Here is a 27,510-nt window from a genome sequence, read left to right as displayed (position 1 = left end):
ACCCCTAACTCAGCCAACCACACCACCACAGACTCCACCAGTGAGTCCTCCAAACACACCACCGCTTCCTTCTCCTCCTCTAAATTTCCAACCACCATCGCCCCCACCGCAGACTCCTCCGTCTCCTCCCCCAAACTCCCAACCACCCTCAGTGCCTCTTCCGATTACACCACCACAGACGCCGCCACAAAGTCCACCCCAAACTCCGCCAACCACACCACCACAGACTCCACCTGTGAGTCCTCGAAACACACCACCACTTCCTTCTCCTCCTCTAAATTTCCAACCACCACCGCCCCCACCGCAGACTCCTCCACCTCCTCCCCCAAACTCCCAATTGTAGAAGCCGGAAAACCGGATCAAAAGAAACGATATAATATAAACGACGTTAAGGAAAATATATAGACGATTCAAAACCGTAACGAAAATGAAACCATGGAGTCGAGACGAATCTCTTTCCTTAACTCTTAATATTCGCTCCGTTAGTGCGACGAATCTGTACGAATAGGAGTCCCAGGATAAAACCATGATAGGTTATCACGCGGCACTCGTGAAGAACCTCTAACGAACTAAAATTTCTACGAAACACTCTCTAGACTTACGCTATAGGATTTATTGGTTTTGGTTGTGAATTAATAAATGAAGAAGGAGGAGAGTCGATATTTAAAGAGACGGAGAAGACCCATTTCCCGCAACAGCTGCTGCACGTGGGCAAAAATCTCGCGGAGATCGAGGGAAGTTGAGTTGCGAAACTCATTCCGCAAGACTCTCTCTTTTCTCGTTTTAAAATTTTTGAGAGGATAAACTGCATGACATTTTTATTTTCTAGACAAACTACTTGTCGTTTTAAATAAAAAGTCATGTTGTTTTTCTTGTATTGAATGGCAAAACGTTGAGCTTAATTTGGTCCAAAAAAATATTCTTATCGGGCCAGAGGCCCTCCACCAAGACCCAAGACCCAAGACCCAAGACCCAAGACCCAAGACCGAGCCCAAGCCCACGCCCACGCCCACGCCGAGCCGGCCGGACGGCGGCGGCGGCGCGCGCGTGGAGAGCCTTTCTCTCTCTCCAAGCCGTTTACAACCTCATGTCATTAACACATATATAAACAACTTTTCTTTTCTTCCCCGATGTAGGACATTTCTAATACACCACATGACTTGATTTTTTGAGCTTAATAACATTTAGCCCAAGTCATTGTATATTCAAATTTTAAATAAAAGCCATTGGGCTATTTATTTGATCCAACAATCCCCCACATGAATAGAAATGACTCTAAACATATGCAGACTAAATGCAGTCTCAATAGACTCTAAAAACTATACTTATTCTAATCCTGACTAGACTAGACATACTTATCGAGAGTGTTTGCGAACAACTCCACTGTGTTTGAGTTGGTTGCATTTTTAAGCCTTGAACCACTCATACTTAATATCTGTCGGGTTTACTTTACCAGAAGGTGAACATGATGTCTTGAACCAACCGGTGCTTTATGTATACCGAGATAACAGACATAACACAGCTTCATTTTCTCGTAGAACTTAGTTCTCTATTGTGTTCATTGTGGCCCTGAACTATTTCTGGTTTTCATGAGTGAACTTAGAGAATATAGCCTTGCATTCATTCTCCTAGAAACGGCCCCATTTCACACTCATTAGGTGATTGACCATGAAAAGTATTGAGTAATACTCCGCTTACAAGCTATGGAATCATTAAAAACTTATGCTTATCCTTCTCACATTTGTTAGCACTTTTATCATCGTAGGAGCTGGGAAGAGACTACTTTGTCTCAAGTGCTTTGGTTAGATTATGTTTGATTTTGTTTTCCCTTTGAACCTACGTCTTGGGATCTCCAGTCATGATAGGTAGGGTTGCAATCAAGCATCCTCATTCATTATAGGCTTTAAACCCATTCCTTTTGATGATCTAGCAACAACATCTCGTGACAAACCTTTAGTAAATGGATCCGCTAGGTTGTCAGCCGATTTGATGTAGTCTATTGTGATTACACCAGTTGAGATAAGTTGTCTAATGGTTTTATGTCGTCTTCTGATGTGACGAGATTTACCATTGTAGAGATTATTCTGAGCCCGAGCTATAGCTGATTGACTATCACAATGTATGCGTATAGCTGGCACTGGTTTCTCCCAAATAGGAATATCTTCCAAAAAATTTCTAAGCCATTCAGCTTCTTCTGCTGCTTTGTCTAAGGCTATGAACTCAGATTCCATGGTTGATCTGGCTAACACTGTTTGTTTGGTAGATTTCCATGATATTGTTGCTCCTCCTAGTGTAAATACATATCCACTCGTGGATTTTGAGTTTTTAGAATCTGATATCCAGTTAGCATCACTGTATCCTTCTAAAACTGCTGGTTCTTTACCATAGTGAAGCCCAAAATGTTTGGTGTAGCGCAAGTAATTGAGTACCCTCGTTATAGCTTTCCAGTGTGTATGACCTGGATTACTTGTATATCGACTAAGTACGTTTACTACATGCACTAGATCTGGTCTAGTACAATTGGTCAAGTACATGAGACTTCCGATCACACGCGCATACTCGTTTTGTGAAACCGCTACACCTGAATTCTTTGTCAAGTGCATTTGGGGATCTAACGGAGTTTTTGCCGTACTATTAGATTAATTTTTAAACCTCTCTAATATTGTTTGAGCATAATGAGATTGGGTTAAGATAATTCCGTTTGAATTTCTTGTGACTTTAACCCCGAGAATTACATCTGCTAATCCCAAGTCTTTCATCTCAAATGTCCTTTTGAGTATGTTTTTTTTTATTGATAATGTCTTTACTGCTTCCAATAATGAGCATATCATCTACATATAGACATAGCAAAACATACGCATTTTTGTTTGTTTTGTAGTATATGCATTTGTCACATTCATTTATTTTGAAACCATTTGACATCATTGTATTGTCAAATTTTTCGTGCCATTGTTTAGGAGCTTGTTTAAGCCCATAAAGTGATTTTACAAGTCGACATACTTTGTCTTCTTGCCCGGGAATGACAAAACCTTCAGGTTGTTTCATGTAAATTTCTTCTTCTAAATCACCTTTTAGAAAAGCAGGTTTTACATCCATTTGATGGATTTCTAAGTCTCTTAAGGCTGCGATAGCTATCATCAGTCTTATTGATGTTATTCTCGTCACTGGAGAATATGTATCAAAATAGTCAATGCCTTCCTTTTGTCGGAATCCTTGAACTACAAGCCTAGACTTGTATTTTCTAAAATTTCTACGAAACACTTTCTAGACTTACGCTATAGGATTTGCTGGTTTTGGTTGTGAAAAAACGTTACCAAATGAAGAAGGAGGAGAGTCGATATTTAAAGAGACGGAGAAGACCCACTTCCCGCAACAGCTGCTGCACGTGGGCGAAAATCTCGCGGAGATCGAGGGAAGTTGAGTTGCGAAACTCATTCCGCAAGACTCTCTCTTTTCTCGTTTTAAAATTTTTGAGAGGATAAACTGCATGACATTTTTATTTTCTAGACAAACTACTTGTCGTTTTAAATAAAAAATCATGTTGTTTTTCTTGTATTGAATGACAAAACGTTGAGCTTAATTTAGTCTAAAAAAAATATTCTTATCGGGCCAGAGGCCCTCCACCAAGACCCAAGACCCAAGACCAAGCCCAAGTCCAAGCCCACGCCCACGCCCACGCCCACCACCACCCCCGACTTGTCCCAGAAATGCCAACCAATTAAGGGCATGTTCAAATACCATAAGACGTTTTGGTAACTTCCTGGACTTTGGAAGGGCACAACCATGCTGCTCTCTCATCCGAGATCTATCTGATGCTGAAGTAGCTGCATGCCTATGTGGTTTGGTGCAACCACAAAGTCAAAGATATTCCACTCCTTCTCGCAATATCTTTATCATTTGTAGGGCTTGTGGTCGCCCGATGCCTCGAGGTTTCATGTGCCCATAATCGTTACTATATGTACCTTTCTAAAATTACCTATATACTGTAACGTACTCACTACTTAAACCACAACTAAAGATTTGCGGCTTTTTTTTACTTCCTATCAATACTAATGTAATAAAACATCAATAAATTCTCTGTTGACTTTTACATATATTGTTTCTTGTTCTGTTTCTAATCCCACTATCTAAGCTATTGAAATTTATAAAAAAACCTGCATTGTACATGTATGAATATGGTGAGTAATACAATCGCTAATAAAAACTATTATATGACCTAATCTTATAGATACCGTCTAGTTAAGAACTTATCCGAAATAATTGAAGCACAAAAATGTATAATCTTTACAGAATGCAAATACCTTATATGATCCAAAACAAACACAAATGTTCGTATAATATACACTATGAAACAGAGCATCAGATAATTTTTTCAACTTTTGTCATCTTCTTTTCAAAAGTTTCAGCTAGTAGTACAATATATTCTCAATCTTTGTAGTATCCAAAAGGATCTAAATGATTGAACAGATTCTACCGAATTTTTTTTGCATACTCATTTTAAAATATATCTTTGAAAAACCTACGACCAAAGAACTGAACAACAAAAAACCTACGGCCAAAGAAATAGTTACCACACTATCTTTGGCACATTATACCACACAATTTTAGTCCATAGCAAGTGTTTGTTTTTTCATATAAGTTGCTCCCATGTGGAGATTCTGGAGAAACCTGAATGGTAGGAACTAGATGAGACCCAAGAGTAATATCTGGTCCGTGGAAAGGACATGGTATAGAGACGCTCCTGAAGAATCGCATGAAGGATTTGAAGAGGCTGGATTCCAAAGAAAACAATCACATTATCAGCAAATGCAAGATGTGAGTTGCATCTATTTCATCACTGTCACAACACCATGAATCTTGAGTTTTCAAATCAGACACCAAGATCCATGAAATTCCATATATATCTCGAGTTTTCAAAACCTCCTTGAAACAAACAAAATAATTCCAATACTAAATCCATGTTTAATATATCAAAAAGACATATATTTGGGATTCAGTTTTGTCTGAGTCACAACTTACTCGGATTACTGATCATGGTGAGAATATTGAAATATGAAGGATGAAGAAATTTAGAAGAAATTTACTTTTCACAATGTGCACAGATTCGGTGAAAAGCTTGTTGCATCTATACTATTAAAACAAGATCATTCTTCTTTTTCCTTTTAATGAAATGACAATTTTTTTTTTCAAAAATACTTTTGAATTTACAAATGAATTTTATGTTTCATCAATGCCATTGTATTCTTTTTTTGGGGCCTATAACTACAAAGGCAGTCCAGAGAAATTATAAGTCTGTTTTATAATAATCAAGATTATTCACTAATTAAATGTCCAAATTTTAAAACCCATTAGTATCATTTGAGAAAAATATTTTATCATATAAAAATAAAATTTAATCTTAAATATAACCCATAAAATCAAAATTTTAGTTGTCATACTTTATTATAAAGATTCTTATATTTTCTTTATGCTATAACATAGTTAAAATTAATAAATACAAGTAAAAATTACAATAAGTATCATAAATTATAATTTATTTTTAAATTATCATTTGGCGTTATAAGTTATAACATACAGGTAGAACGTAATAATTAAAAATAATTTTAAAATAATTATCATTAGGTGCTATAAGTTATAGCACACCTATAGAACTTAGTAATTGTTAATAGGTCTATGAAGATGACAAAAAAGAAGGGGAGATTTTACTTTTACATTTGTTTTAGTATCACTTTTCATATATACATTTAGAAGGAGGACATTTTCAGAAATACCTAAATGCAAAAGATAAAAATAACTCTCTCACAATTCTAATCGAGCAATGGCGACGGCAACGCGACGAGATCGAGCGACGATGACAGCAACGAGATCGAGCTACAACGACGGCAACGAGATCGAACGACGGCAACGAGATCAAGCGACGGCGATGAGATCGAGCGACGGGGACGAGATCAAGACGAGATGGAGTGTATTCTCTCTCACGAAGCAGACAAGATCCAAACTCGAAACCTCAGATTGTCGAATCCTCAGCAAGAATCACAAGTTGTAAGTAATTTTCTCGGATTTTGTTGTTTCGATCTAAGAGAAAAAGTTACCTATTAATAGTCGAATCTAAGAGAAAGAGTTTCGATTGTGAACATTGAGTTTTTGAAAATTTATAATCCTTTGTAAATCTAGGTTTCAAGTAATTTTAAGATTTTTATTACGAATACCACATAGGGTTGAATTTGACTTGATATTTGAATAGATGCATATAAAAGAAAAGAGTTTTTGATAGTAAACATTTCATTAAAAAAATTATAACCCCTTATAAATTTGGGTTTCAGTTACAGTCAATTTCGAAATTTTTCCGATGCGGCGATGATGATGATGATCCTCTACTATAAAATTGATTCGTGGTGGAGTTTATTTGCGACATTACGAAGAATGGCTATAAGTTGAAGCTATAGATTCTTTTCCTCTGGCATCAGATAATCTTTGATCACTTCACAAGTTTGAAGAGATTGTAGGATCTGGGTTTTTACCATTGAAATCTATTAAGGATTAGGGATTACGATTTGTTGCAACATTGAGATTCAGAATATTCATTAATCTGAAGAAGGTAAACGATTGATTAGAGATGAGTATGCAATTTGATTTTGTGTTTTGAAATTTTAGGAATTGGGTTTACGAATTAATTAAATACTATGGGTATTGAGACTTTAGTATTGAAATTATTTATAAGGATTTATTAAATAATTTATAAGGGTTTGTAAATTCAGTTGTTATTTAGAGTCTGTCAAGTGGAAGCTTAGTCTAAGCAACGTCATAGACGTTGTTTTGTATTATCATTATTTTCAAAGGGTGAACCGAATATAAGATTTCCATGATTTTTTTTTGATGATCCTGGTATCCGGAGCTTCGAGAGGATTCGACTAGCGCCAATGACCGTCCACCGGAGCTTAGCCGGGGAGCCCACCGAGGCATCCAGGAGGGCTGGTGATCACCCCATGTAAATCCTACCAGTTGCCACACGTCAGCAGGCTTCTCCGTATTGGGCCCGAAAGTCCCTCAAGATAATCACCTCCCAGCGGCACTCGAACCCATGACTTTCCAGGTTGAGTTTAACCACTGGACCACTAACACGTGGTTGATTTCCAAGATTTAGAAAAGTGTGCATAACTATTGTGTTGTATGACATTGCTGAAAAACATGAATACACAAGAAATTATTTACAATTCTAGTTCATAGCATTAAATTGAGAAAGATTGGATAACTATAGTTTATATGTAATGATATCACCGAAATTTGTGCTGATAGATTGGATCGAAGAGCTAAAAGCTAAGCATGTCCCTGGAGCTTTTCTAAAAGAACTAAATGATATGTCTTTGGAACTGTCCTAGAAGAGTTTAACACTAAGGTAACAAAGCTCAAATATTTTTTTTACTATGTGCACTTCTTTGCACTCACCATTATTTTTTTTCTTTGTTTCTCATCAGAGCATTCTAGAGCAGTTAGCTTTCCTAATGCAACTTGCACCTGTTTTAGCCATTCCTCCATCCTCAATCCATTCCACCTTCGAGTGTTTAATATTCAGCAAAATCAAAATGCTCATCACATATGCCAAGATATACACCATTTAGTCTGATCCATCTTTCAATCTATTTATGTATTCTTCAATATATCAATTGTGTTTGCAAGAAGGAAGTATCTATAATGACTAATAAAGCTATTCATGTTTGTTTATAAGGGTTTATAAAATCAATCATATGAATATATAAAACAGTTTTGTATATAACCCATTTATAATAGTTTATAAAACTTTTTATGAACCATTAATATTTATAAATTTTTATAGTTATCTCTAAGGTTTATAAAACACTTAAATATTTATAAAACTATTTATAAGGGTTTATAAAATCATTTATAAGAATTTATAAATCATTCATAAGAGTTTATAAATCTATTTATAAGAGTTTATAAAAAAATTATAAGAGTTTAATAATCTTCATAACACAATTTATAAGATGTAATAAGTCATTTAGAAGAATTTACAAATCGTTACAAAAATTTATAAGTAAATCTTTATAAAGCTATTTATAAGTGTTCAAAACGATCCATTGAGGAAGAGTTCACCACCAGAAGGTTGCTTGAGAGATGTTGGATCCTGCAGAGATGAGGACGTGATGGTGGCTTGTCGACTAGAAGGCTCAGTCTTTCACGCTCCATCAGCGACAACAAGCTCATCATAAGATCATTTCAGTACCAGTTCGATCTCGACAGTCGCTTGATCTTTACCTCAGACGCTTGTTTCTTCTTCACCTCAAAGATAAGTATCTTATAAACTTTATGAGATAATTGCAGTTGATTGCTTTGTTGTTTGCAACCTGTGCATAATGATTAGTGATTGATAAATTACAAACATCATTTGCAAGAGCCGAGCATTAACACGAGCTAAACCATAGCTTGCTTATCCATTACACAAAACTTTGATTATCTCTTTTGGATAAACTTGATCTGATAATCATCATATTTTTCTTTGTGAGACAGAATCAATTGTGAGGCAGACATATGACAAGATCAGACTCTGGTACAAGCTCTAGCTGACGTGATCACGGTCCGCACAACTCCTGCTGACTTCATCGTCGCCAATCTCGAGCTCATCACCGGACCTCGCAACTCACAACACGTTTCTCTTGACAGCAACGTTATCATAGCCTGACGAGTCGTACACACCAACAACTTGCTCGGCACACATGATCTCAACACGAGACTTCGGGTCGGCAATAGTTCGGTAAACTTGTATTTTAGGCACGAGTTTATATTGAACTTGCTTTTTATTAGGCACGAGTTTGCGGTCGACTCGCTTATTGTTAGACACGAGTTTACAAAAACTCAACTTTGGCTAGGCATGAGTTTACAGAAGCTCTCCTTCTACTAGGTACGAGTTCTCAGTAAACTCGCTACTGTCTTAGCATGAGTCAAGTAAACTCGTCTTTCGCTAAGCATGAGTTTAAAGCAAACTCGTTTTTTACTAGGCACAAGTTCGAAATAAACTCGCCTAAACCGTGATAGGCTTGAGTATGTCTAGTTCATTGTCTAATAAACCCTATTCGTAAACTTCGGAGAGATCGATTCCATCTCTCTCAACGAACTTGGGGGGACTTATTGTTGGAGATGGATTTACATCTTCCTCAAGGCCCATTAGACATTGAACTAGACCCATATTGTCCCTAGGCTTCATCTTTCTATAAATAAAGAGCTACCTCCTTATGAGAAATGATCTTCTCCTCTTCTTAGACTTTAAAGAACATATTTTCATAGAGATTTTGTATTCTAAAGTTCACTTTACCTTTGTAATCATCTTTGTAATGAATATTTAATCAATGAAATCTTTTTTATGTTCTTTTTCCATTTGATTTCATTTCAAGATTTCTCCTAAGCCTCAAGAATCTAATCATTCAACTTAGATTCTTTTATTGTATTGATTCAACAAACATCACCAGCATAAACACCATTTTTGGATCAAACACATACTCAATTGAAATATGTAGTCACTGTTGTAGGGCTAATACAATAGAGGGGGAGGGGGTGAAAAGGTGTTCAGTTATCAATCATGCAAAATCAGAGAGTACCAATAAACAGAGCAGTTGTTGAAAACCCTGAGATGTTGCTACTAGATAAAGCAACAAGGCGGAATGAGAGAGTAGCAATAAACAGCAATTCAATCAAACAATTTAATTTTTGAAACACCACACTCACTTTAGTGGCTGGAGCTGGTGGTTTTGGTGCTCTGCTTTTTTTGGTTTGCCAATTGTATTTCAGCCCTTGCCTGAAAACCAATTTTATTCTAGCATTTTTAAATACTTTTAGTTGTCATTCTCAAAAAATCCCAAGAGAACAAGAAGCTGTTCTTTATCTTTATCTGCTAATTACCGTCCTATTTGACTAAAAAGATAAAGACGGGCTGATAATCATGATTCTTCTTAAATTTTCAAGAGCTTATAAACAGCAGCTCATCAATGTTTTTCACTGGCATGTTATATGCAGGCCAATAAGAGATAATTAAATAACATGCCACTGAGTTTTAGATAGAAAGATTGTTGACCATGTGAGTTTATCGAGAAACTCATTCTCATCTTCATTCAAAGCTTCGGGTAGTCCTTGAATTATAATTCAGAGAAGCGTTAAAGACTTTCCCTTCTTCAGTGAAACCATTAAACAAAAGGCACGAAACAAAATTTGTAACTCCAGAAATAAGAAATTAATCAAAGAGATAACCATAAGCGATTAACGAAGGGACCAATATGGCTAGAATTTTCTATAAAACGTGACTTACAAAGATCATCCACAGTGACTGTCCCCAATAACAATGGACCAAACACACAATTTGTTTCTCTGTTTTAACCAGATTAATTTTGGCTAAAAATTCAACGTTAATCTAACAACCGTACATCAACGGGAGATCAATAACAAAGCGTCTCTGATGAATTCAACAACACGCCTACACATCGCTGAAAATGCCCCCACCTACAACTACAAAACCAAATAGGAACAACGCAACAAACAAGTTAAAGAAAGAAAAGATATTAAAAAAAAGTTAACATGCGGGGCTCGACCCCTAGTACTATTAATGCTTCTATACCAATAGATTTGACTAAGGGTTCATTAATGCTTCTATACCAGTAGGCTCAAGTTTCAATTCCTGGAGAAACCGATTTATTGAACAATTATGCAGGCTACGCATGAAAGACTTACAACGGATATTCAACATTGTTCAAGTATTAATCCCGGTCAGGCGGATCTTCATAGGGCGGCTCTGGTGATGAAGTTAGACGTAGATCCTCATAAGACAAATAATATTATCGGTTGTCGAATCGTTTATGTAATCTTTTTCATAATTGTAATATCTTAGTTAAATCAGCGTTAAAAAAAAATTCCTAAATACTATTATAAAAAAGGCTAGTTAATAAGAAAAAAAAAATTTGGCGAAAAGAAAAAAGTGATCTCCGTGAAGACATTGTCTCTCAGCTTGTTCTGGCCGTGTCGGCGTGTGCGCCGGTTACGGTTCCATTTGTCTGTGTTTTGCCTCCTGCCAGCTCTCCTCTCCTTCGGTGATATGCATGACGCCCTAGTTACAGAAGACGATGGCATCGCTCATATCTTATTTATAGATCTCGATTTTCATGCTTCTCCCTTTCAATCTGGAGTAAAGGCGAGTCGTTAGGAGCTTCGGAGGGTCTGTGGGGGGTCAGATTTAGTTGGCTTAGGGTTTGGTGTCCCAATTTTCTCTTTCCAGTGAGGTCCAAACCCTAGCGGAGTCTGTGTGTAAGATCGTATGTTGGTAACTCTATTGTTCTTATGGGAGCAAGGAGCACAATCCGGTTTTTTATCACCAGTACTTCTCCCTTGTCTTGCGGCTGTTCGGTTGGATTTAAGAATTTGTCAGCTTGGGTTCTCTTTGATAAGAAGGTTGGTTGCTTCATCACCGTCTTGGTTTGCTTGAAATGCCTTGCTAGTCTCAAATATTTTTTCTGGTGTGCGGTGGCAGGTTTATACCGTCTCTGATGTGTGTTGTTACTTCTTCCATCGAGGTTGGTGAGGCGGCTTCAGGAAAATCTATGGTGATTGTGTGCTTCCGTTTTCTTATCCTTATCCTTGCATAGACTTTGTCGAAGGTTCCCTAAAATCTGGAGGGTCTTGTTTTAGCTTAGCTTGGTGTATGAATGTAATGTGATTAAGAAATCTTTGATTTTTTGGAGATTGTGTGGTCTTGAGGCTATGGTGGTTTATTGGTGGCTGTTTAGGATTCTCTGGTAGGATCCCTTGACCATGGTCTTTAGCCTTTTCTCTTGTCCTCTTTGGTGACAAGTCGCTTATCGTGCTCTTTCAGTAAGGTCTAGTTGTCCGACCAGGGCCACCAGAGGCACAAAGCAGGCGAATATCCGGCTCAGTGCGAAGCTTCGGTGGGGAGAAGTTATGCTGTTTCTTGGTTTTTAACCGATGGGTTCTTCAGATTTCTTGGTAAGAGATTGTGGAGTTATAGCTCAATTGTGTACGGTCTCTGAGTAGTTGATTGTCAATCGTCTTCTTCGTCAGCTTCTCAGGGTGTTAGATACGTTTTCTCGTGGCTTCCTGTGTTGAAGCTTGTTCTTGGGTGGCGTTGGCTCGTGGTTCCTGGTTTGGAACGTGTCTTGGAGCTCTTATCTCACCTCAGATAAATTGGATCGTCATCGCTTTCTCGTTCATTTCGGCTTCTGTTATCGTTCAGCTTCATATCTGTAGTGATTATTGGTATGTTCCAAGAAGATTTCACTGATCACTTTTCTGTCTTGTTTGTGTGATGTCATGTGTTGTTGCCGTTTTATATTTGGCTCCGAAAAGTTATGTTTACCTTGTCAGCTTGTGGGTCTGTAATGGTATTGTATCAAACGTTTAAAAGTCTATTAAACTAACAGATAACAAAAAAAAATTGCTAACTACAACAAGGTATTGATGGAGTTTTGTCATATATCCTAAATCTTTTTAATCATTTACGAAGGGATATTGTAAACTTATCTTTTTTTTTTGGAACTACATTGTAAACTTATGGATTTTTAACGGGAAAACCTCTCAACTAAGTTTGTTTTGAGTAAAAACCTCCAAACTAAGTATTTAACGAAAAAATCCACAAACTAACTTTATTTAATGAATTAAACCCTAGCAGGTCATAATTACCATTACTACCGGTAAATCTTTAGTTTGAGGGGTTTGTACATTAAGTAAACATAGTTGAGGGGTTTTACCATTAAAAATCAAAAAAAGAAAAAATTCAAAATTTTATAATATTATCTAAAAATTAGTAACTTAAATTTTCAAAATTAGCACTTTTAAATTTTTTTTTGTAAATATATGAGTTTGATGTGTTTTTAACATCAACATTATATATGTATAATTAAAAATGTAAAAACTCAAAAAATATAATAAAAATTATCTAAAGATTTACTATTACAGCTTTATTAGAAAAGATATAATTTCTATTATATTTTCTTGTTTTTTTACATTTTTAACCTTTTAGTAATTTTATTACATGTAAATTTTTATTACACTTTTACTAGATAAGATATAATTTTTATTATATTTTTTTTGTCTTTTACATTTTTAACATTTTAGTAATTTTATTACAGGTAAATCTTTAGATAATTTTTTATTATATTTTATGGGTTTTTAAATTTTAAATTTATACATATATGATGTTGATGTTCAAAACATATCAAACTTATATATTTACAAAAAAAAAATTAAAAATATTAATTTTGAAAATTTCAGTTACTAATTTTTTAGATAATATTATAAAATTTTTGATTTTTTAAAAATTTTTAAGGGTAAAACCCCTCAACTATGTTTAATGAATGTAGAAACTCCTAAACTAAAGATTTACTGGTAGTAACAGTAATTATGACCAGTTAGGGTTTAATTCATTAAATAAAGTTAGTTTGAGAATTTTTTTTTTAAATACTTAATTTGAGAATTTTCATCCAAAACAAACTTAGTCGAGGAGTTTTAGCGTTAAAAATCCTACACTTATCTTATCTCTCTCAATTGGTAGTAATCTTGACATATTGGGCCTCAAAGGGCCAATATAGACCGAAAAACCCGAAACCATTATTAACGTGTGTATATATGCCCAGCCGAAGATTATCTTATCCGGAAAATTGATATTTTCGATTTAGAGAATCTCAAAAGCATTATCAGATCGAAGGAGGAAAAACTGCAATTTGGCTCAGAAAATAAAACTTCTAGTAATAAATTTGTAAAAGTCAATTAGTTAAGATTTATCGTTAATTATTCAGATTATTTTTAATTACATAATTTTTAGTATTATACAATTGAATCAGAAAATGTTTATAAAAAATTGAGAAATTACGATAAATAGCAATGAAAACTTATTTAATTAGGTAAATAGATAAAGCATTGTGCATTTTTCATTAATACGAGTGTGCCCCCTATATTTAGACGTAAGTGGAGTACTGACACAACCGGTACATCTCGACTCCTCACATATGAAACCAGTTACCTAAATAATAATTTAAAACGGAATTGATCGACGAAACCACTGTAGCCTCAATTACCCGTGCTCTGCAAATCTTTCTCAACATTCCAAGTCACCGCTCCTCCTTCTCTGCCACGTCCTTGCTCGCCAATTCCGTCGCGGCTTTCTTCTTCCACCATCAACTGAAACCGGAGCCACCATGGCCGTGGTCTCACGACAAGACCACTTCCACATTCTACATCTTCGTTCTCAGCTCTGTGCCGGCTTCTCCCTCCACGACAGGACCACTTCCACATTCCCCTGCGACGTCTCTGTCTTCCTCGTCGTGTTCGTCGAGATCCTCAGCCACGACAATCGCTCATAACCACTGTGATTCAAGCTTTGCCGGCGTGGAAAGACCAATCCTGGGGCTCCATTCTTCGTCATGTCTTGCTCCGTCGCGGCCGTCTTCACCGGATTCAGGCTTTGCCGTCGGTATCAAAGTGAAGAGGAGGTTCCAATGGTGATTTCCCATACTTTTGTAAAATAGGTCCCTGAACTTCTGTTTCTTTACAAAGAAACCTAGAATTTCAGCATGTGCAGAAATATCCTATTAATTTAGCCCCAGACATTTCAATCTTACAATTTAGCCCAAGCGAATATTCTGAATTTACAGCGTTGGTCTCTAAACACTAAACTCTAAATACTAAACACTAAACTCTAAACCCTTGGATAAGCCATAATCCCTAGGGTTTAGGATTTGTCGAAGGGATTACGGGTTAGGATCAATGGTTTAGTGTTTTTAAAATTTAGTGTTTAGTGTTTTGATTTAGGGTATATGATTTATCCAAGGGGTTATGGTTTATCCAAGGGTTTAGGGTTTACCCTAGGGTTTAGGATTTATGGTTTAGGGTTTAGTGTTTTGCTGAAGACGTTAAAATATTTTTTAAAAAATCTTCTTTTTTGCAACTAGTAAATTTTTTACAAATAAAACATAATATAGGTTCACCAACCAATAGGATTTGTCGAATGGATTAAGGGTTAGGATTAAGGGTTTAGTGTTTAGTGTTTCTATTTAGGGTATAGGATTTATCCTAGGATTTATGGTTTACCCAATGGTTTAGGGTTTACCCTAGGTTTATGATTTATGGTTTAGGGTTTAGTGTTTTGCTGAAGACATTAAGATATTTTAAAAAAAATCTTTTTTTTTGCAACTAGTAATTAAAAAAAAACATAATATAGGTTCACCAACCAATATTATTATTTTTATTTCATATTCAATATTTCATATTTAATATTTTTTTAAAAAAGGTCTTGCGTATCTCAGAGAAAACAAGTACTTCTTGTTTGTTTGTTCGTTTGCTGACTAGGGTCTGGTGATGGTCTTTCAGGAGAGTAAGATTCTCAAGTTCTTAGGTTTATGTGGAATCCACTCGCGTGAGCCCGGATCTGTCGTGTTCTTCTCGGCGATTGAGATACGAGGAGGCGTCTCTTGGCCGGAGGAGAATTTGAGGAGGAGAGAGCCCGTAAGAAGTGGAAGTGAGGGAAACGAGATGGTGAGTGTTGCCTTTTCTAGCCGGAGGATTGTGAACCAACGGCGTCGGAAAAGAGAACGCTTTGTGGATCGCTGGAGATGGGGACTCAGAGGCGAGCTTCATCGCCGGGGAAGAAGAGAGAGAAGTAGAAGAAGCTGAAGAAGAGGTTTTTGGAGTAGAAGAACCCATTTTGAGTTGAATTTAACAAACACTGAGCTTTGAAAGATTTAGTTTGGTTTCTCTTTCTGGGTTCTTCTGAGATGTTTGATTCTCTCTCTCTCGAGTATATATCTCATTGCTTTTATGATTTTTGTTTTATTAACTCTGTGTTCCTAATGCATAAAAACTTCACCTTTGTGATTCTTGATTCTCAATTCTTGTTTGGTTTTGCTCATCAAAGTTTGAATTCTTTTTCCTTTTTAATCTTTATGTACAAGAACAAATGCCATTGCATTATTATAGAGAAAAATCTTTGTAGCCTTTCATATAAAACATCCAACTTTTTGTTTACTCAGAACCGAGTTTTCCGTTTCTTAAATGGTTGCAGATGAACTCGATAAATACAGCCATAGACAGACGTATCTGATGAGGGAGTAGGCTCGTTGTACGGATGGCGTTTTAGAGTTTTGGCACCAAAACCAAACCAATCATGACTCTAAGAAACCAAACCAAGAAAGGCGATGAAGATCATGACTCTAAGAAACCAAACCAAGAAAGGCGATGAAGACAGAGCATTGTAGCCTTCATGGACGAAACAACCGGATAGCGGAATAAATACATGGATATTTAACATATATCTCTTGAATACTACTAATTTAAAAATGTAATATGTCACACGAATAAATATATAGATCTACAAGATGAATACAAACCCATTATATATACATTTAATCAGATTCGTTACCGTATATCTGGTACTATTAATCAATTAATATATAAAATTTACAAAAAAAAATCATTGCTATATTACTGTAAACTTCTCTGGATTACATTTTATTTTAATGTTGTGATATTTTAGTATCGGTTTGTACTACATATATCTGGATATCTCGTTAGAGAATAATCGAATCTTATAAATATATCTGATTACAAAGTAACTTATCATGTTATGATTAAGTGTTTACAAACTTAACACCTATGATATTTGGGTTTAGGGATGTGAGGGTTCAGGGATGTAAGGGTTTAGGGTATAGTGATTAATAATTTTGATGCTGATTTTACAATTATCTTTTTATATTTAGTATGTATGAATAATGTATACTGTTTTGTAGTAGGTGTGATGAACTCTTACACAATGGTTAAGGGATATATATAATTTATGTTTAGTTGTTAACTACTTAACAGAGTTTAAACGTATGATATTTGGGTTTAGGGATGTTATGGTTTTAGGGTATAGTGATTACTAATTTTGATGTTGTTTTAGTATCTATGACTAGTTTATACTGTTTTGATGACGGTGTTCTCTAACTAATATCATGGTTAAGGGTTTTTGGTCTACAACTTAAAATTTATCTGTTGTGCCTTCTAATAGTTAGGGCTCTGATTTTTATGTGTACGGGTGTTGTAATAATTATCTAAAAAGATTGTTTTTTGAATTTTATCATAGTTGTATGTCAATTTTATACGGATTTTACACCACATAACCTCCAATTATAAAAATGAGAAATTAGGCCCCATGTACCTAGAAAGATCCATAATTAGATAAATATCCTAAACACTATTGATATTTTTAAACCTCAATTTTGTCCCTGCCCTTGCCCTTCCCCATGTCTCTGTCCCTGCCCTGCCAGCCCCTGCCCATACTTCTTCCTTCTCCTTTTCGTATCTCACTAAATTTTTTTACCAAATAATAATATTTTTTTCTTTTTCATCTTATCTAATCCATTATCACACCCTTTTTTTACAAATAAATTTCTTCTCTTTTCTATATTCACATTCATGGATCCAATAAAATTACCTCCTCGATGAGTTCATCTAGAACTGGTAGGAGAGAAGATTTGATCCTAACACAAACCAAAAATTGATTGAATCAAATCTCTCACCATGAACCGAGGAGATTGAATTTCTGCAGAACTTGATGTTTGGAAATCTTATATCTTTATCACCTCATGAGTTCGTCTACCACAATCTCTTCGTCGGTTCACTCGGTCTCAACCACCACTGTACGTATTGGATAGATCTCCTCGATTCAGATGCTGGTGTATGTATGAGCTGTACAGTCAGAAAGATAGGGTCTCCCCGATATAGATAACACTTCAGTAGCGAGTATAGTGAGCAGGTAAATCTTTGCTTAGATGTTACAATACATGTTAAAGATTTTTTAAATGGGTTATAAGATGTTAATAAATAGCTGACATTGGTTTGTACATAGTTTGTTAAATGGTACGAAATTGATTACCGGTCTAACAAGTCATATAACATTGTACGTCGTCACAACTTAGCAGTTACATTTTATACAATATGTTGTCATTAACAGGTACATGTTTGGTTAGCTGTTATAAAACATATTATCGCTTTTTAAATTGGTTGGCAAGATGTTAAAAATAACTATTGTTACCTGATATATATTTTCTTAAAAGGTAAAAAAATAGATTATCGTGTTAACTTAATCATTATCTATTCAACTAATATATTATTAGCGGTTAACAATTATTGTATATAAATAAAGCAATTATTGTATTGTTGCTAATACTTTATTGTGTTTCTTTTCTCTTTATCGACTGTGTTTTCTCTCTCTTCTGAAATAGTTGCACACTGTAGAGTCCGTAAAATCCTAGAACTAATCGTAATCTTTTTGGAAGGTTTGGAGATTTAAGAAGATGAGGAGGTTATCGTATGATTGGCGTTGGAAACATAGTAGATCATGATTTGGAGATTTAAGAAGAAGATTGATTGATTTGAAATAAAACTTTAATCTTAACAAAGGTTGAGATAATTGGGAGAAAAAGAGATAGATGAAAGATGTATGAATTCAGGAAAGAAAGAGAAACAAGATGAAACTTTAGGGCAGGGGTAAAATGGGAAAGGGAGATACAAATATCTACAGTGAACATGAGTTTTTCATGGTTTCGGGTAGTTACTTAATTTTCCAGCGGTTTGGGTATATTCACCCAATTGTCTCTATAAAAATAGCCTCACGGTTATGTTAAATGTGTGGTTTACTATTTAGAAACCTAATAAACTTTAAACATATGCTATTTGGGTTTAGTGAGTTAGGGCTTGTGAGTTTAGTGTTTAGTATTTTTGTTCTATTATATAGTAGTTTTCCAAAGTATATTTATCATTATTTACTTAGTTCTAAATGTTTTACCCACTACGGTTTAAATACTTAACATAGTTAAAACCTATGATATTTTGGTTCATGGATGCTAGGGTTTAGGGTATAGTGATTACTAATTTTGAGGTTGTTTTATACTTTTCTACCTATATTTAGTATGTAGGACTAGTTTATATTTAGTGTAGTGTTTAAAAATCATATTATAAATATATGTAATGTTGTGATATTTTTGGGATCGGTTTGTACTACATAAACCGAACGTGTAAAACGGTTTGTAACATTTTGTGTGATTGTTGTAGAACGCTGACTACCGTTACCAATCGCAAAAGCTGCATTTACAGGTGATATCGGGGAAACCAGTCAAACGAATATTCTATTTTTTCATAAACAAAATAATAGAATCAGTTATAAACTATTATGTAATAATTTCATAATTTATAATCAGTTATAATTATTATGTAATAATTTCATAACTTATAATAAAGTTTGCATTAATACAAAAATATTTCAAGAGATAAGAACGGAACTTACAAACTAAATAATAAAATGTGTGAAACAATGTAATAAAACAGATGGGTAACAAAACTGACTTTATTCCCTTTTTATAACATTATCCTGAGAAAAAGAAATACCATCATCTTCTTCCAACAAAGAAGTCACTATAAGCACTCAAATCCACTTTCCCCTTTTCTTTTACGTCAAAGAAAAAATGGCGGATATGCCGATGGACATCATCACCGATCTCTTCCTCCGTCTCCCGGCGTCGACGCTAGTCCGATGCCGAGTCCTCTCCAAGCCCTGCTTCTCTCTAATCGACAGCCCCGATTTCATCTCCTCTCATCTCCACCACACGCTCGAAACCGGAGACCACCTCATGATCCTCCTCCGAGGACCTCGCCTCCTCGTCACCGTAGACCTCGATTCGCCGGATAAAGTCTCTGACGTCGAGCACCCCTTAAAAGCCGGCGGTCTAACCGAGGTTTTCGGTTCTTGCAACGGTTTAATCGGTTTATCGAACTCCCCGACGGATATGGCTCTGTTTAACCCCTCCACGCGTCAGATCCACCGGTTACCGGCTGAACCGGTTGATTTCCCCGAAGGGTCGAGGACACGTGGGTACGTGTTTTACGGGTTGGGTTACGATTCGGTTAACGAAGATTACAAAGTCGTGAGGATGATTCAGTGCAAAGGAGGCGCAGCCGATGAGCTTGTGTTCGGTTTCCCGTACGAGGTTAAAGTCTTTAGTTTGAAGATGAACACGTGGAAGAGAGTCAAACGCCTTCTTCCCGCGATTCAGCTACTGTTTTACTTTTACTACCATCTCTTGTACCGTCGCGGGTACGGTGTGCTGGCTTGCAATAGTCTTCACTGGGTTTTACCTAGACGGCCTGGACTTATCGCGTTCAATACTATTATAAGGTTTGATGTTGCGGCAGAGGAGTTTGAGATACTTACCTTCCCTGAGTCTCTTGCGCATGAGAACATCGACATAGGGGTTCTCGAGGGTTGTCTTTGTTTGATGTGTAACCGTGAGTTTACCTCCGTTGATGTTTGGGTCATGAAGGAGTATAAAGTTGAAGGGTCTTGGAGTAAGGTGTTTAGCGTTCCGAAGCCGAAGAGTGTTGAGTCTTTTGACTTTATGAGGCCTCTGCTTTATTCAAAGGATAGGAGGAAGGTTTTGATTGAGGTGAATAACGCGAAGCTTTTGTGGTTTGATTTGGGGAGTAAGAGGTTGAGGACGCTTAGGATAAAGGACTGTGATAGTTCGTATAGCGCGGAGTTGCTTGTGAGTAGCCTGGTTTTGGGGTGTAAAGGTGATCCTAGTGAAGCTAAGAGAAGGAGAGAACGTCGAGCTTTGGAAGATAAGATGATGCAGCAGAGGAGTAAGAGGTGGTGCTATATGCTCATCTCTAGTTGGTTTTGATGAGATGTATTAGTGTGCTCAAAACATGTTATGTTGTTACATTTTCAGGGATGATTTTCTGTCAAAGGGGTTCAAGCTGGTGTTATGAGCAAAGCAACGAGAAGTTTAAAAATAAAAACCAAACCCATGTAAGGTAACTGTAATGAATCTTTTTGGAAGTTGTATATAGTATTTAGCTATTTCAGGTGTATAATCTTTTTCTTCAGGTGGAAGTGAAGGTGGAAACGAAATGGTGTTACTACTAACTCTCTTAACCTATATATGTTTAAAATATGTGTATGTAGAAGATACGTGATCTTTCTATCTAGAGTTGTTCCACGACCGAACACAACAACATAAAAGGTGTAATAGAGTGGTTGACCAAACAAAAGAGTGTAATAGAATGAATATAATAATGGTATATGCGAACTATGTTTGAGTCTTGTATGTTGGTATATTCGACTAAAACGTCATGTATTCTAACTGTAGGATTAAACTACTTGAGTCACAATGGTTGACTCAATAAGTAGTAGAACCAGTCAAAGTTAAAAGAGTAATTTGACCAAAGGGAATCTGATTTCATGCAACTCAACTGAAGTGAATGTAGGTTGGTTCTTGGGCATATATATCTGGGCTTCAGGTTTTTCAGCTTGGTCATTGGGCACATGTAGCAATACATTTCTTATTACAGCAATTTAACTGAATCAAAGTCTCGGATTGACCAATGGGTCAAAAAAAGTCTGATTTAGCCTTCACTTAATTTTTATTTATTTTATATTAAAATTTAAATACAAAACAATGGTAAATAACTAGAAAACCAAAAGACATCAACTTATTTACTATATGTGCTATTCGACCTGTAATTTAACCAAATAACCCCACCCGGTTTTAACCCAAATCCTTTTTCTTCTTCCTCTTCCTCCATTTATGTTTTTTTAACTTCTTCACTTAAATCAAAATCAAAAATTTTATTCAAATATCACAATTTTTTTTTCTTATCTCAAAACGATCAATCATAGAGATATTTAATCAATTTTATCTTATTCGAACGAGTTTAGTGTTTTATGTTCGAGTTCATGTTAAAGAAGAACACATAGTATTACTAGTATAACTCAAACTAGTACAACTAATACAACTCAAACTAGTATAACTAGTACAACTAGAACTAGTATAACCGGTACAACTTTGGAATTAATATAGTGATATTTTGGTTTTGGTTTTGAGTGTATGAATGATGCTATAAAATAGAATGAGGTGGAACTACTGAGACATGTTGGTCTAATCTTTCTCCGATTGAATGTGTGAAAATACATAAATAGTTTATTTTCAATAATATTTGATTTGATAATTATTTGTTTACAAGTTGTATTAGTTATACTTGTTGTACCATTTCGAAAAAATACTCATCATCATATTTTTGGTTACAAAGCCAAAGAAAGTAGTCGTGGAGCCGGAAAGTTGCGGTAGAAAGCCAATTAGAAGAGTATGCAAAAGATGATGTAAAAATCATCATGAGCTCGAAAAGAATGCATAAGCATTCATGAAAATAAGACAGGAAATTGACCAATTGTAAACACATATACAAGAAGGATGTGGTAAAACTTGCATATTTTGATATGAAGAGATAACATACCAATGTTTTGTTGTATTTCCATCGAGAGGATGAAAGCCCTTTAAGAAAAAAAATTATAAGAAAAAAATGGATTATGTATGACAAGTATAATTAGTACAACTAGTACCATACTGAATATAGTTGTACTTTGGCTTTAAAATTAAAAAAAATTGAGTTCTACCATATAAACACATCACTTGTACCATTTTTTATGTGTTCATACCAAAGTGAGCTATTTGGCATAGCTTTTGAAAACTTATGTCGTTTTCGGCTTTCTTATAACTTATGTTCGTAAGACTTATGTTCTTTTGGATGTTAAAACCTATGTTCTTTTGTATGTTAAAACCTATGTGTATTAGGATGCTTAATTTTTTTCTTTTGGAGGAATGTTAAAAAAATTTGTGATGAGTTTAAAATTACAGGTATTTAGGTACAACTAATACAACATGTTAAACTACACAATTTTTTCAAGAATGGCACAACTGTTACAACTACTCAACATTAATGTTCAACCAAAATGTTTAAAACATTATACACATTTAAAACGTGATGCACAATACAAAATGAAATAACATAGTTTTACTAGTATTCGAGTTGTACCAGTTTATACATAGTTGTACTAGTTTTTGAGTTGTACTGGTTTGTACATAGTTGTACTTTGGCAATGAAATAAAAAAAAATAGTTGTACCATATAAAAATTAAACTTACCTCAGTTGTACCACTTTTTTTATGTTTACATGTTCTTTTCCCCAATACAATGAAATCATTAATTTTGTAAAAATACATTTCATGTACGTTTTCCAAAAATTATATGGACAAAGAAATTAACAAACGTTAAAAATATAAGGCAGATCATGCAAACTTATGTGATGGTGTTATAATTTCCAAAGAAAAAAAAAATCATCACAAATAAAAAGAAACCTATCTAAATATTTACCAATTTGGCTAGGTAATTTTTTTTCAATATGCAATAACCAATGGAATATTTCAATTTTAGAACCTGAATAGTTGTACTAGTTATATTAGTATCACTAGTCTGGTAAATAAGACATAGTTAGACCAGTTATACTAGTATCACCTGTATTGTTTGATACATAGGCAAAAGTTGTACCAGTTGTACCATAGGCAAAAACGATTTATTCTACAATATCATGCTTCATACTTTAACAACATTATATTAAACTTTAGAATCTGACTCATAACGTTAACATCCCCTATATATTATTTGAGAATCATTACAACTTCTTTTTGTAGCCACATCTCATCACTAGAATGATTCTTAGAATCATTAGAGAAATATGTTGGTCCATCTAATTATATAATAAGTTTTTTATTAAACTAACAATAAATTCATCATTAATGTACTTTATTATTTCCTTAAATAAAATTTACGAAATTGCCTAATGTGGCTAAAGTATATATGAGAATTAATGATTTTGAATAATAAAGATTTGATAAAAAATAGTGTATCTTCTATCATATTTGTTTAATTTTAAACTATTAAATAAATTAAATAACCACGATAACCATATAATAAAAATTTAGATTTTTATGTATATGTTATATTTTGAATTTTTACAAACGGCTATAAATTACTAAAACTGTTAAAAGTTTCACATTCAAATTTTATGATCCATGGTTTAAAATTTTTGTCATGACAAAATACAAATGATTACAAAAATTATATAAGTAAAAAGTCTAATTTAATTAATTATTAATATTAATATATATATATATATATATCGTTTTAAATTAAACCATAAACCATATAAAATACAATATTTTAGTTTCAAATTTTACTTTGAACAATTTTTTTTGATAAAGTTTGAACGATCATTGACAACCTATTTTTTAAAAAAAATATAAATTACTAAAACTATTAATCCCACAATGAAAAATTTTGTTATCAGTAATTTAAATTTTTCTAAAAAAGATACAAATGATCAAAAAAACTATATGAGTAGAAATCATCATTTAATAGACATTAATATTAAAAATATACTAAAATATATTATCTATGCCAGTATCATTTAAATTTAATAACATATCGTATCAAATATAAAAAAAATATTTTTTGGATTAATAAAATTGATTTATATGTTCGCACCAATTTAATATATATTTAATAGTTACTGACTTTTAATTATTTAATATATATTTATTATTTCATAATATGTAAAAATATTTAATACATAAAATAATTTATATATATAATGTTGATCTCGCGCAAGGCGCGGGTCTTAACCTAGTACATATTATTTGATTAAACTGAAACATAAAACATTAGAAAAATAAAGAGAGAGAGAGAGAGAGAGAGAGAGAGAGAGAGAGAGAGAGAGAGAGAGAGAGAGAGAGTGAGCGAGAAGAGAGGAGAGAGAGAGGAGGAGAGAGAGAGAGGGGAGAGAGAGAGACGAGAGAGAGAGAGAGCGAATACATTACCAAGCGATTTCAGAACAAAGACGGACGCACATGTGCTATTTCACGTATGACGTATAGGATTGTGGATGAAGAGTTGAAGAAATGAGCGTTGGTTGGTGAATGTAATTAATTTTCGTGGTGGTTGAATGTAGTTGACAGTGAAATAAAAAAGAAAAAGACTGATTAAATTTACGGTGGGACCCAGGCGAGAGAGAGGAGAGATTTATTGTGGAGATCGGACGGCTCAGATTATAACATAGAGAGAAGATCCGACGGCTAAGATGAGTTTTATTAATGACATTGTTGTAATTATCTCATTCATTTCTTTTGAAGATCTGACGGCTCACATTATAAAGAAGATGATCTGATCTAGTGGTTCGAATTGAACAATCATTAAAGGTAAAATGGTCATTTTCCTTTTCTTGGTCTATGTAAATATTTTTAGGATGTGTGAGATTTTTTTGACCAATTGATCCATTTCAGATTTTTTGTCCGGGGCTTCTGAGTATAGCTTATTTTCAACAGCACACAAACTACTAAGCAAACGGTTTTGATCCTTTTGCAAAAATAAACATACAGATTTAAATTCATATTAATTATCCAAAAGAAAAAGAAACAATAACACAAGAAATAAGATACTTGATGGAGAGTGATTTTAATTTATATCTTTACCCTCCCATGACACCGAATACTGTGGCAATTGCATCAAGAACAGCTTGTGAAATTAATATAATCTGTACAATAACCGATTATAAACCCTGAAGAAAAAAGAAACAGCTTCACAACATTCAAATGGCTTTTACAAAAAAAAAAAAAAAACATTCAAATGGAGGCACACGTTACTCTTAACGTTTCGTCATCTAATATGTATCAGCCTTCATAGAGCCCATTTAGGATATTTGTCACCTAGTGTGTCTTGGGCCCAAGGCGCTTGTTTAGGGTTTCTTGCATATAACGTCACAATTGAGGAAAAGAAGGAAGCCGAAGTCTAGGCACGTTTAGGGTTTGGTTCATCTAAAGCTTTGAAGCTATCCCATATAGCTAGGGTTTATAAAATCTGCCATGGAAAGTTTGGAGCAGCAGTTGTTGAAGTGTATAACATTAGGCATACCCAGACATGAAACACAAACATCAAACTCGGAGAACTCTCAGACCCAATCACAGTTGATCTACTTATCGAGATATTCTCTCGAGTCCCCTTAAAGTCTATTGCTATGTTCATTTGCGTATCGACATTCTTGGCATCCATACTTCGTAGTCATGATTTCACTGAGTTGTTTTTCAATACTTCTTTGACTCGTCCACGTCTCCTTTTCAGTTTTCACCATAAAGATAAGCACAAGTTGTTCTTCTACTCTTCACCTCAGCCTCATAATCAAAACGTTAATTCTTCTCTTGTAGCCACCCCTTACCATTGTACGTCTCTTCCCAATTATCGTCCAACTTATATCTCTAAACCGGTATGTGGATTGGTCTTGCTTCAAGGATTGGGAATAAAACAATGTCCGCTGATTTGTAACCCGGCCAAGGGAAAAGTTCTAACCTTACCCAAAGTACCTAGAAAAAAAAAGCACTCCCAAAGGAATATACTTAGGCTATGATCCGATCGCCAAACAGTTCAAAGTGTTGTGTTTGAGTTTGAACAGCTCTAGAACCAATATTACTCGTTGGATTTTGACATTGGAGTCTAGAAAAAGTCGGTGGGGAACGCTCGAACCCAACTTCAAAATTTATGGATAATAGTCCAATATATATGCATAAATGGTGTTTTGTATTCGAGGGAAGGTTCGAAGGGGCTTTGTGATACTTTGCTTTGATGTTAGATCAGAGAAGTTCAGTTTTATTAACAAAGATGAAGACATGTTACCAAAGCCTTTTGGTTTTTCTGGTCCTTCAACTTTGTTCAACTACAAGGAAAAACTAGGTATATATCGTCAGGTTGGACAAAACCTTGTATTGTGGGTTCTAGAAGATGCTGGAAATCATAAATGGTCAAAGCATAGCTATGTATTGTCTCCTTCGGGGTACAAGGTAGTTTAGAAATATATGTTTGTTGGAATGACTCGTAAAAGTGAAATTGTCTACTTGTGTAACTCGTGGTTTTCTTACGTTTTCTTATACAATATAGAGGGGAACACTTTTAGAAGAGTCAATATTCGAGGACCGGAAGGGCTTGAGCCTCTAAGAATTCGTGACACCTTTGTAGACTATGTGGAGAATATGAAGTTTATAAGCGTGTTCAAAAGGCTTTCTATATTAGATTACTTTGATATTCTACATTTGGACGCAACTCTTTATGATGATGGTATATTTCAACATTGTTCTGTTCAATTCCATATGTTCAATCTAAACTTACACAATCTTCTAATGATCCGTTTATATTGGGAGCATATCGATTGGACAAGCAAACTCTCAAAAGTTTATCGATCACATGCATCAGATCATAAGCACCGCACCATCGCACCATACATAACAGATCAGCTGAACAAATCAAAATCAGGTACAAATAAAAAATAAAACATTGAATGTGATGGTTCCAAGACAAATTGTTTTTAGGAAGTCTCATAAAACGAGAAAAGTATGATATTATTTCACAAAGTGTAAATCTTTCTTTCAGGTGGAGTGTAAAGGTGAGGAAAAGATCGAACACAGCAACATAAGGTGTAATAGAGCGAATTATAATAATCGTATACCGAACGCTTTTAAGTCGTATATGTTGAGTGTTTAATTCTTTGAAACTCATATATTATGAAAAAAGAAAGATTCAACCTATTAAA

The 27,510-nt window shown here is 34.7% G+C and overlaps 2 protein-coding genes, 1 long non-coding RNA gene and 1 pseudogene across 5 annotated transcripts; 3 read left to right on the top strand and 1 right to left on the bottom strand.

The window, feature by feature from the left end:
- Window positions 1–9: 9 nt before the first annotated feature.
- LOC125583281 (glycine-rich cell wall structural protein 1-like) lies at window positions 10–528 on the bottom strand. The gene has a single exon (XM_048749915.1). The coding sequence runs from the start codon at window positions 526–528 to the stop codon at window positions 10–12; it is 519 nt and encodes a 172-aa protein (XP_048605872.1).
- A 13,119-nt stretch (window positions 529–13,647) lies between these two features.
- LOC125583890 lies at window positions 13,648–15,921 on the top strand. Its single transcript, XR_007320918.1, has 2 exons — window positions 13,648–14,510; window positions 15,379–15,921. It is a non-coding gene; the product is annotated as an uncharacterized LOC125583890 (long non-coding RNA).
- A 3,492-nt stretch (window positions 15,922–19,413) lies between these two features.
- LOC111206595 (F-box protein CPR1-like) lies at window positions 19,414–21,147 on the top strand. Of its 3 annotated transcripts, none has more exons than XM_048751434.1 (3): window positions 19,414–20,689; window positions 20,772–20,851; window positions 20,930–21,147. In XM_048751434.1, the coding sequence occupies exons 1-2, from the start codon at window positions 19,509–19,511 to the stop codon at window positions 20,809–20,811; spliced, it is 1,221 nt and encodes a 406-aa protein (XP_048607391.1). In that variant the 5' UTR covers window positions 19,414–19,508; the 3' UTR covers window positions 20,812–20,851; window positions 20,930–21,147. The 3 variants fall into 3 exon arrangements, with proteins under 3 accessions (XP_048607391.1, XP_048607393.1, XP_048607390.1); XM_048751433.1 differs by having other exon boundaries at window positions 19,415–20,689; window positions 20,772–20,856; XM_048751436.1 differs by having other exon boundaries at window positions 20,772–21,147.
- A 4,397-nt stretch (window positions 21,148–25,544) lies between these two features.
- LOC125583889 lies at window positions 25,545–26,942 on the top strand (annotated as a pseudogene).
- The last annotated feature ends 568 nt before the right edge of the window (window positions 26,943–27,510 follow it).

This window comes from Brassica napus, chromosome C3, assembly GCF_020379485.1.
Source record: "Brassica napus cultivar Da-Ae chromosome C3, Da-Ae, whole genome shotgun sequence".
Classification (NCBI taxonomy): domain Eukaryota; kingdom Viridiplantae; phylum Streptophyta; class Magnoliopsida; order Brassicales; family Brassicaceae; genus Brassica; species Brassica napus.
Note: the sequence above shows the minus strand (reverse complement) of the source record. Positions and strands in the feature narration are given on the sequence as shown.